General features: G+C 46.4%; 1 protein-coding gene across 1 annotated transcript in view; it reads right to left on the bottom strand.

Annotated features, from left to right (window-relative positions):
- Positions 1-8,669: 8,669 nt before the first annotated feature.
- Positions 8,670-11,731, bottom strand: part of LOC119362882 (putative disease resistance protein RGA4) — a 23,484-nt gene continuing 20,422 nt past the window's right edge. Inside the window, exon 4 of the mRNA XM_037628153.1 lies at positions 8,670-9,099. Within this exon, the coding sequence (XP_037484050.1) occupies positions 9,069-9,099 (31 nt within the window). The 3' untranslated portion in view covers positions 8,670-9,068. The remainder of the gene's footprint in view (positions 9,100-11,731) is intronic.

Raw genomic sequence — 11,731 nt, forward strand, 5'->3', positions numbered from 1 at the left:
AGTTTTAGTAGGAGCGACGAGTAATTACCAACGAGATTAGATCAATATACATACTCGGCCTCCTTATACTTGAATCCTGGCTCCGCCACTGCCCGCCTGTGAATCTCCGGCCATCCGGTCTGAACCCCGGCAACCTGGCGATGTCCCCTTGTGGACTCAAATTCCGAGTGTGGAAGAAGAATTCATTTATCTCCTTCATTCTCTCCGTCAAGGTGCACGTAAGAAATTTACAGTTTGACGTACGTAGCTGCGTCCACCATCACGTGCACCACTGCCCTTATTTTTACATCTCTCCACCGTGCGGCGAGGGAGGCAGACGAGATCTGATGCGTAGGCAGATTTAACGAGACGGCCGGCAGCATCTTCCGCCGCTGGCAGCTTTATTGCAGACCCGACGAGGGGGGTCGGCTGTGCTTTGCTTGGGCCCCAGCTCGTCCAGCACAGCAGTTACAGGAAGCATTTTTTTTTTTTGAACTCTCGTTCTTCCTTCCTTCCTTCCTTCCATAGGTGCTAAAAATCTTCAACTGCATTTTCTACAAATTAAATGTTGCTTCGAGTTTCAGATTTTTTTGGGGGCAAGCTTAGACATTTCGGCCCCATGTAGCAGATGCTGCATAATACTCGTAACTCCATGCTGTCAATGGGGCTTCGCATTTCAATGGGATCGGCCCACCTGACCTGATCCACGCACCGCACGGCTCTTATTTTCAAGTCAGACAGTGGCACGAGCGATCTGGAGAAGCAGGACACCTGGACCCCCTCCTTCACGCAGGACGATCATGACTCACAGGAGACGACATAAACGGGACACATTTTTGTAATCCTTTCCCATTCATGGACCACTCGCCACGTCAATGATTGATGCCCATGATGAACTTACTCATAAGTGAGAAAGATGGCGTGGCTTTTGTACGGGAGGTTACATGGAACACCTGGCACGCAATCGACAGGCGTCAGCAAGCTAGCTAAGCTAGCTCTTCATTTTCCAAATGTTTCGTATCGTAGTTGGAACACCTACCCTCTTTCGTCTAGTGCCTACCCGTTATTGTCTGGAGCGGGCACCCGTCCTTAGTTGTGAAGTTGTTCTTGGCTTGGCTACACACAAAATAATACTATCCAGCTCTTCAACGTACCAAAGTGGCCCATGGATCTTAGAAGAAGAAGCGTAACTACAGCCACGTATGATTTGCAAACTAAATTAATTCCAGAAACTATGCATGGGTTGACCTTCTATGAACCATTTTTTTAGGGATGCACTTTTAGGAACTGTCCGAGCACATACACGTCGGGAAAACTGACACCGAGTTGCTCTCCATGGGGCCTGGATCGAGACCCCGCCGCCACATCGCCAAGTTCTCGCACACCACCTCTTACGCCGCCGGAAGTCATTGGTGGGCGAAGCATGACCGACGTCGGCGGCAGCGGGGCCTTCCTTCTCACAGTGGCACGATCTTTACCGTAGAGTTCGTATCCGACACAACAGGCATGGTGGTAGTCTCCCTGGATGCCCGAGATAGCAACTGTTGCGACCTGATCCTCTAGCCCCGGTCTCATTTGCATTTCGAAAGCACTCTCGCTTTGGCGTCATCATGCAGGGTGTTAATCACCCTTAGGCAGTCTGTTGCAATCTTTGCTTGCCGGATCAGCAGGTCCTCTGCCAACGAGAGAGCCTCCCGCACTGCAAGCGCCTTGACAGTAGCGTCTGATACTTCTTGAAAAACCACCAAAGATGCCTCCAGAAAATCACAAGTACTGCGAGCAATAACCGCCAGTGCCACCTTGTTCTCGAGTTTTCCCAAAGCTCCATCTACATTGACCTTTGCCCAGCCGACTGGAGGTGGAAACCAAACCTAGGCATTTACTTCTTCTCTTCTCCCCCTTTTTAGGGCTATTTACTTTTTTTGAGTAACTTGAGGGCTATTTACTTCTTCTCTTCTTTGTGCTGGAGCTACTGCTGGGCCAAACCAGGCTACGACCCGCCAAACACATCTCTCCCGATCTTCTAAGTTCTGACATTGTCATCTATGCTCGCATCTCTAGGGAGCTCCTAGTTGGCGCGTGACGCTCTAGCGAACAAGTCAACGCACACCCCCTACCCCCGCGCGCCCCTATTGTGCCGACCCATGAGCGGGGCTAGATGACTCCCAGTTTTTTTATCCCATTATTTATTGATTGATTTTTCCTTCTTTAAAAAATTCAGAATTTAAAATAACTTCCAGATTTTTTTTAAAGTGAGCTTTCAAAAAATGATCCAAAATCATAAAATGTTCGTGCTTTAAAAAAATGTTCATGATTTCGAAAAAGTGTTCATGAATTTTAAAGAAATTTCATCTCATGATTTCAAAAAGAAATGTTCGTGTCTTCACGAAATGTTCACAATTTCAAAGATTATGAATTAAAAAATGTTCAGAATTGTTCCCAGTTTTTTGAAAAATATACACAACATAAAAAAATGTTCGCTGATTAAAAAAATGTTCATGAATCCAAAAAATTTCTTCGAAACAAAAAAATCTTCTGAATTTCATAAGTTGTTCCAGAAATTAAAAAATGTTCGCGTATGCAAAAACTTGTTCACGAGTACAAAAGCATGCAGTTTCAAAAAATGTTATTGAATTTGAAAATTCCCACGAATTTGTAGAAAATGTTCGCAATTTTAAAAATATGATGAACATTGTTTGAATATGGAAATATTTGACCCTGATCTAAAAAATGTTCACTGATTTGAAAAAAAATGTTCATGAATTAACAAAATGTGCGATATGACGAACATTTTCCAAATTATGAATAAATGTTGAATACAAAAAATGTTCACCCCGGTTTGCAAAATTATTTCTGGATTTCATAAAATGTTTGTGAAATTTGGAATAGAAGAAAAAAGAAAAATGAAAACGCCAAAAGTAAAATAAAAAATAAAATAGAAACGAAAATGAAAAATAAAAATAAAAAATAAAATTAAAAAAGAACGAAATAACGAAAAATAAAAAAACGCAAGGAGAAACAAAAGATGTCTGGGAAAATCTATGGCCACCTCTCCCGTATCGTGTTTTTTTTTTTGAGAGAATCCCGTATCGCCTCTTACAGCCCAACGAAAATTGGGGAGCGCCTATTCGGCGGCGCGCCGCCGAAGGCAGCTGGCGCTTGCGTCAGCGCCTGCTGGGCCGGCCCACAAACGCGCTCGCAAAAAGTTGTATTATTACGCGAAAAGACATCCAAAAATAAGACTCCATGAGAATCGAACTCACGCCCACACGCTCGGCTTCGAGGTAGACCAACCAGTACACCTAATGCCTGCTAGTCATTCATTTTAGCGTGTGTTGATTTAAGAACAAACGTAGCAGCGCTATTTATTGTAGAACCCCTCACTTAAATTTTGACTTATTTGAAAACATTAATAAAAAACGTGAATGTATGGAAAAATGTGAAGAAATTTGGAAAGTAGACGAACATGCATAAAAAAGTTGGCCAATGTAAAAAAGGTTCATATATTCAAAAAAGTTCACAAATTCAAAAATAAAAGTTCATGAAATCGAAAAAAATGCACTAATTTTGAAAAAACAGTTCACAACAATGAAAAACGACCATGAGTTTGAAAAAAGTTCACGGATTTGAAAAAGTTTATCGAATTTAAAAAAAAGTTCACTAAATTTGGAAAAAGTTCATCAAATTTCAAAAAAGTTCATCAACTTCTCAAAAAAGTTCATCGGATTTGAAATAGTTCACCGAATTTCGAAAAAGTTCATCAGCTTTTGAAAAAAGTTCATCAAATTCAAAAATAGTTCAACAAATTTGAAAATAAGTTCATCCAATTTTTTTTAAAAATCATCGAATTAAAAAAGTTCATCGAATTTGAAAAAAAGCTTGTCAATTTAGGAAAAAGGTTCACAAATTTTAAAAAAGCGCGCATTAAGGAAAAAAAAGAATTAACAGAAAAGGATAAGAAAAATATGAAAAGAGGAAAGAGAAAATGATTGGAACTAAACAAAAAGAGAAAAAGAGTACAACAGCTTAACAACTGTAGAGTAGCCTGGTGGTTTTAACGAAGAGTTCGCCTCAGATAGGTTGTGGGTTCGAGTCCCTGTTGCGTCGTACTTTTTGCGATGGTGGTACAATACTAGATGGGCCGGCCCAGCGCGGGGCGCAGCGCCCGTTTGCAGAAAGCACATTAACGGGCGCCTGCAGCGCCAAATAGGAAACGCCCGAAAATTGTGTGAAGAGTAGTGCTAAATTTGGGCCAGAGATGAAAATTTTGTAGGTATTCCTTGACTTGGCCCGTCTGAATCTGGTTACCGCCTCTCTTTTTTCGCCCTAAAATTACCTTTTTTTTTTCCTCTGAAATGACCATCTCTTATTTTTCTTGACGCAAGGCTGCTCTCTTATGTCACGGCCACTATTTGCTAGAGAAAGTAGAAGAAAATTAGGAAGAGGAAGGAAGCGGAAGGAGATGCGGTCATCGGGGGTGTGCCGAACCATCAAGGCGGCAGAGGAAGTCGATATGTAGCGTGCAAGCATGGAACCAGCTCCATGAAGATACACGCACCACACACATTACTGCAGGCGGCCGGACCTGACAATGATGAATTCATTCATTCGTGAGAAAAGGAGGCGTGGCTTTTGTACGAGAGATTACTTGAAACACCTGTCATGCAATCGACTAGCTCCTTTTCCCATGGCTCTTCATTTTTCAAATGTTCCATTTCATAGTCGGAACATCTACCCTCTTTGGTGTCGTGCCTAATCGTAAATGTTTGGAGCGGGCACCTGTCTTTTTTTAACACAGTACAGACGTAAGGCACCTCTGAGAGACTGAGCTAGCATATCATTTTGAGAAATTGAGAACGTCTTCTTTCACTAAACGCACATCGCCAGAAATCCTGAAATAAAAATACAAGCAACAGGACTTGAACTCTGATGGACTGAAAATACCACTGCCCATCGAATCATCCAACCACATGTTGGTTCGCTGTCACATGTCTTTAGTTGTTAACTTGTTCTTGGCTTTGGCTACGCACAAATATCGGCCAACTCTTTGACGGACGCAGACTATCTGCTCTAATGAACAGCAAAATAAAAAACATAGTAAAAAATAAAAAAAAAATCTGAATGTTTTCTTTTCTGAAAACTTTACAGATGTTTTTGTGTGCTTGCAAAAATTTATCATGAAAATGGCATTCGTCAAAGTCATGGCAAAAAAAATGCCCAACAAATGCTATTTTAAAAAGCATTTTGGAGCGTTGTTTCTTTTTTGCCATGATGGAAATTTTCAAGCACTCAAAACATTTATGAAAATTTGGCACATAAATCTTCAGATTTTTTTTTCATTTTTTGCTGGATTTGAGCTCGGGAGCATAAAGGACTTTCGGTTGTTTAAGTACTCCCTCCTTTCCGGTTTATAGGGCTCAATTCAAAAATCTCACCAACCAAGGTAGATGGTGAGTGGTGAAATGCTTTTTGTAGTTTGCAAAAGCACCCAATTAATGCTCTTGTTTTCCTCAAAAAATTATGTTTACCAATGCATTAATTTCTCTTAACACTTGCATGCAATGATTTAATGCACCTTAAAATCTGAACATGTGATGAGAAACAATCAAAATGAGCCTTATAAAATGGAAAAACTAAAATTTTGAGATAAATCCTATAAACCGGAAAGGAGGGAGTACTATAGTGGCTTAGGGCAACTTTACCCCCGTGCATTAAATTAGAGAAACCAAACGCCCGCGGACAATGGACATCTGACAGAGGGGCGACCATTGATCCAACCTAATGCACCAAATAAAGCTGACATTATCTTTTTCTTAATTAGGATTTTTTTTTACATAGCAAAAGTAATCGATCCTAGTCTTCTCTGTGCTGGACCTGGGCACATCCATGTTATCGAGAAGTATGTAATTCAAATTCTAGACATCAGGCAGCATAAACTTATGGTTTATATTTCAGGTGAAAGAATTTTTCTTAGGGCAATTGGAATAATTTTTCTTGGGAATAACTTTTGCCAAAATTAATACCCTAGCCCCTGAACTATGATCTAGGCGGTTTTTGGTTTCGCCCGCCCGATCTGATTGGAGCTTGCGAGCATTTTCCTTTCTTTTGACGCCTCACTTGTAGGAGTTTACCTCATGTTGTAATGAAACTTACTGGGGCCAATCAAGTTTTGTGCGAGCATTGGTCATGTTGTTTGATGTCCCATTTAGATCTCACAGTTTGCCCTGGTCGATTTATAGGATCAAAAAGACTTTTACGCGTGCGCGCGTCGCAACGTGGCGATAGGCTTGCGAGGACAATCCTAATCCCCCTCTAATTTTAGTTGTGGGGCCCAGTATCTAATTTCTCTCCCCTGATTTTAAGGGCGCGGATACCCTTATAGGATTTCCCATCTTAGTCGAGAATGGGTGCCCAGCTTGTACGTACCGAGAATGGGTGCAACCCACCCCATCTAAAGTAGCCTGAAATTCGTTCCTCTACAATCCAGAGCAGTCCGAACATGTACCGCGATGCGTATGTAAAATCATGTCTCTTATCTCTGCCCCCCCTCCCCCCCTCCCCTTGATTTTCAGGGGTGGTTGGGCAGGTGGCATGTGCTTTCCGTTGCATGCAAAAAGAAAAAAGAGAGGAGAGGATAGGAAAGGGAGCACGCAACTGCATTGCCTAATCCGGCCTAAGTGCCTTGTCACAAACTGCACGCTTCAGCGCGCGCGCGAATTAGCAGCCTCCAGGATATATTTGTTGCTTTCTTCTTATGGAAATGAGAGTTGATGTTTGCTCCACAAATAAATAGGGGGTGAAAAAATGATACTTCATTCCCCAAATTGTTACAAGTTTGCCATGTATGTATGTGTTATACACTTGCACATTGTTGCTTGCAGGACATGTGTTGGCTGATTTTTCCTCTTTTGAAAAGCAGATCTTCTAAGCTTATATGTTCTTTCAACCTGTAGATAGGATTTTGATGTAAGTGATCTGATTCTTTCAGTCAGTGTGTATCATGTTCTGTTTGAAATTACACGCCCAGATTTTGGAATTAATAACACCAGTGATTAATATGGTACTGACACTTTTGGTACCTGATCTGGTTTTGTTAGGTATAGGTCGTTCTCTGATTTTTTTTTTAGAAAAGGAGGACGACCCCCGGCCTCTGCATCTGGACAATGCATACGGCTATTTTATTAATTATTGACACAAGACCTTACAGAGTCATACAACAATAAGCCTAAAGCCACCAACTAAGCAACATCTATCGCTATCCCTATCCAGTTGATGTAGGGGCGCTGAAAGACTGGGCCTAATACCAAATAGACCTTGCAGCCAAACTTAACATCTAAGACTTGAGGTCCCAACCAGGACGCCTGCCTGGTGTGGGCACCCATTAGTCTGGCGTGCTTCTCAACCAGGACGCCTGCCGGGTATGAGGCCGCCGCAGCCACCTGCCACCAATCCATCTTCAGAGCTGTACTGCTGCATCAACCTTGCCCGGTCTAGCTGCCGCCGACGCCACCACGACGCCAGGCAGCATCACCCTCCTGCGCGAGTCCATCTCCGCACATCAGGCGCCGGGTCTCCACTGCGCCATGCCGCCGAGGTCCGTCGTCATCAATGGACCAGATAAATCACCGCTCCTCCTCTTGTTTCCTCCAACCAGCACTTGCTCCAAGACGATGCCCCCATGAGGGAGAACGATACCGAAGGCCCCGTCATCGTCCGATCCGGTAGACCCAGATCTAGGGTTTCCCTCGGAACTTTCCGATCAGGTTGATGTGACCTGCAACGACGTTGCCTCCAAAAGGGAACGACGTCTGAGACGCCGCCATCGTCCGCCAAGACCGCAGTCAGGCGCGGTTTTCACCGGAAGCCACGTCTTCCCGACCTCGGGGCCGGTTGGAACCGAGCGAAATCTCGCCATGAAGACGTATGTCGCCGTCGGTACTCCGGCGGAGATCCGGCATCTCCTCACCGGTCCCTCCACGCGCCGTCGGTCGGCGGAAGGCCTCCCCGCGACGGATCCAAACGGGGCGTTGGATCCGCAGTGACCGCCGTCACCATCACAACCAGGACAGCCCACCCCGCCAGATGGGGTGCTGCCACCGCCGCCATCCATGCAGGGCCGCCACTCCGCCGGCGATGGTGCTCCGGCCCCCGCCGCACAGCCCGGATTCGCCGTCCCAGCCGCTGCCGTTGGATCTCACGAGAGGAGCCGCCCCCGCCGCCTCAGATGGGATCCGCCGCATCCACCCGCCCGAAGACCTTCGGCACCGGGCCCGCTGCCACCGCGGCCCACGCCGGCGGCAGCGGCGGCAGGAGGAGGCGGCAAGAGGGAGCTGGCGGCGCTAGGGTTTTGGGGGCCCTGGCGCCGCCCGAGGGGAGGCGACGCGAGGGGGAGGGCGCTAGGTCGTTCTCTGAATAGTACTACATTACACAAGTTGGGTACTCTTGTTCTGGGGTATATACAAGAACCATATTTAAGAACTACGTTTCACATGGATCTATTGATATTGTTCAGAACACAAAAAGTCGTTGATCCACACTCAATGGGGTCGCATATAAGAGAGTACATATGAAGGAGTATTTATGAGCAGTTAAATGTCTTTTGTATATGTAACAACTCTGCTAGTCCATGGGTCGATGACTAGTTCTAATAATAATAATAATAATAATAATAATAATAATAATAATAATAATAATAATAATGAATGGGTCTTAATAATATACAGTACTTCAATGGATATTATTACAAGGCAATAAACAAGCAAATCCGGTGTTCTTAGTGGCACATTATTTGAAATCTCTGGAACTGAAAATAGAATTTCTTCACAACTAGCAAAATACATACAATGCAACTCAAATTTCAGGGCAAAGTAAATGTAACAAACATCAAGCAGCATGATGCAACTTCCATTATTATTGAGAGCAATTATTCCGGCATTCGATCGCAAACGAGAAGGCCCCCCTACACCGCCGCTGTGTACTCTTTTTTGTTGAAACTAGACCGTTGCTGTATACTTGTCCTCCTTTATCGGTGCTCTCTTCGCCTCTTGAGTATCTAAGACGCTGTTCATATTTCTTCTCGTCCACTTGAATTAATCAGCCCGTGGCCACCACCTCCCCGTCCTGTAAGCACATATGAGTGCATTAATATTGGATCCTCAAAAGCAATTGACTATACGTATACAAAATGTAAAAGATAAAGTAAAAATCATCTGGAACCATTTGAGCAAACAAAAATTATAACCCGGGTCAAATATTCCTACAATAATAAGTTACTGTGACAACGTCTTCGAGTCGCCTGTTCCCACACGGCCACGCCCCTTGTATGCTTTGGAGGCCACGCGCTGGATGGCTTGGCACAACAGGACCGAGCGCCATGAAAGGGGAACACAGCGCGAGATGAGCGGTAACAAGCTGATGGCAGAGAACATAATTCCCACATAAGAGCATCTATAGGGCACCTGGCTAAATTGGCCTCTCAAATGTTTGCAGACTTGATTTCACATTTTTCTTCTGCAGAATAACCACAACCCCTACTTTTTAACCCTCATTTTTTTCCTAAATGCAACATTTCATCGAACAGATTGTGTGCGACACAGTCAGAGCACGTGAAGAGCACACACAACAGCGACATCACCTCAAGAACACACTGTATCACACATTTCCGGCCGGCTCCACCCATCGGAAGCACACACTGGCTGGCTTCAGAGAGGAACCCCTTCCTTTCATCCCTCCCAGGAGCTCACGTGAAAGCCTCAGACCCCCTGTTCCAAGCGACGACGACACTGTGGTGGCGTGATCCTTCCTGAAGGCGTCGTTCGAGGGCGGCTCAAGCGGTGGTGGAGGTGGCGATGGTTTGATGACGGCGTGGCCAGCTACATCTCCGGCGCTTGCCCGGTCCCTGGTGCGGTTGGTCCCAGCCATTGGTGTGAAGGGATCGGTGTCCTTCTTGCGGCACCGGTCGTCCGGCGACTCCTATCATTGACCATTGTATGGTGCTGCCATTTTCGGCCTTCTTCGTGGTTTAGCGCCTTCGTTCGACATCTCTCAGCCGGCGTTATCTCTTGTCGCTGCCGGTGATGATGTTCGGGTGGTAGGGCCTCCGTTGCGTGTGGGTCTGCTCCTGGCGTCTCTCTTTGGGCAGCTTGGACACCTGGATTTGGGTTCTGGGGGAACCACACTGCCGGCCGCCGGTGCGGCACCCATCGAGCCTGGGGGTGAAAGGATGGTGGCCCTTTGCGGCGGCAGAGACAAATCATTATCGCCCATGTTTGGTCGTTCGATGGCTGTCAACAAACAAAATACTTCCGTGGCCTTAGTAGGTTAGTTGGTGTAGGTATAGTGGCGGTTGTTGGCAACGGCGTGGTCTATTCTTGCCCGCTATGAAGTTGCCTTGAGTTGTTCTACTTAGCACCTTGTACCCCTTCTTTCCGTTGTTTTCCTTTGTGTATGTTGCTGCCCTGTAATCATGGCTGGTTGATGGCTTTGTTAATTCAAAGACGGTCTAGGTTCGAGCTCTTCTCAGGCTCGGCTGGCGCCTTTTCTCTAAAAAAAAGTCAGGATGTTTAAAGAGAAAGTGTTTGGTCACCTTCTTTATTAAACTGACCGGGGAAATGTTTCAGATGTTTAAGGATGAAATAGAAGGTCCGACTATAGATGCTCTAACATAAGCAGCGGCAGGCACGGACAGTCCATGGGAACCGTGAGCATCTACAGCGGGGCGCCTTAAACCCTCCTCAAACGCCCAGGCGGCCCGCCCGGTCACGATTTTTTGGCCTAGACGGACGCCTCAAATGGGCCTCAAACGCCCAGGCTGACCGGCACCTCTCATATCTAACCCAAATATGGGGCGGATATGGGGTGCCCGGGCACGCCTGCCATGTCAGACCCGGCCCATGCTGGCCCATCCGACCCCACATATATTCATCCCCATCCGCTCACCGGAGCAAACCCTAGCCACTTCACTCCACTCCCCTCCGACATCCGAGCTCACCTTCGGCGGTTTTCGGCCTTCTTCGGCATGGCAGGCAGCGGATCATACTCCGACCACTCTGGATCCGCCGACTGGGGTGTCATCCTGTGTGGGTTAGAGGATGCAATGGCAGCCCGCATTGCACTCCGCCGCTCTCGAGAGGACAACATCAGGCCGATGGACGGATCCGTCCGCCGCGACGCCATAGGTCGGCTCATCGGGCGCTCGGGTCCTGTGATGCTGGATCCTCGCGGTCCCGGTAGTCAGAACACCAGCGGCCCGAAAATGCTCCATGAAAGCACCGACGGCTCGATGATGCTTTGTTGCAACACTGGCGGCCCCGATAATGCTCCATCACAGCACCGTCGGTGCTACATCCCAGCATCTACAACCCGATGATGCTTCATCGCAACACCAGTGCCCCAGCGATGCTCCATCGCAGCACGGGCGACCAAGCCACCGTACGAAGCAGCGCCTTTGCACCCTTTGTAGCATGCAACCCCCTCCAGAGTTGCATTGTGACATGCGTCGTCGGCGAGCTCGCTCCACCGCTCGTAGCGATGTCGGACGTTGTGGCGAGGGGATGCAACAGTGATGTTGGTGCCGAGATCTTGTCGCCGCCATACCTTCGTCCCTTGCATCACCGCACCCTTCGCAAGCACGTGGCTTCCTCCTGTGTTTCTTTGAAGCAGGTGTTGCCGGTGAGTACGTCCTGCTACTTGCAGCGATGGTGGATGCAACAACGATTTTGCACCGTCCCACCAAATTTGAAAATTAGGCTCT

The sequence above is a fragment of the Triticum dicoccoides genome, chromosome 2B (genome assembly GCF_002162155.2).
Source record: "Triticum dicoccoides isolate Atlit2015 ecotype Zavitan chromosome 2B, WEW_v2.0, whole genome shotgun sequence".
Lineage (NCBI taxonomy): Eukaryota > Viridiplantae > Streptophyta > Magnoliopsida > Poales > Poaceae > Triticum > Triticum dicoccoides.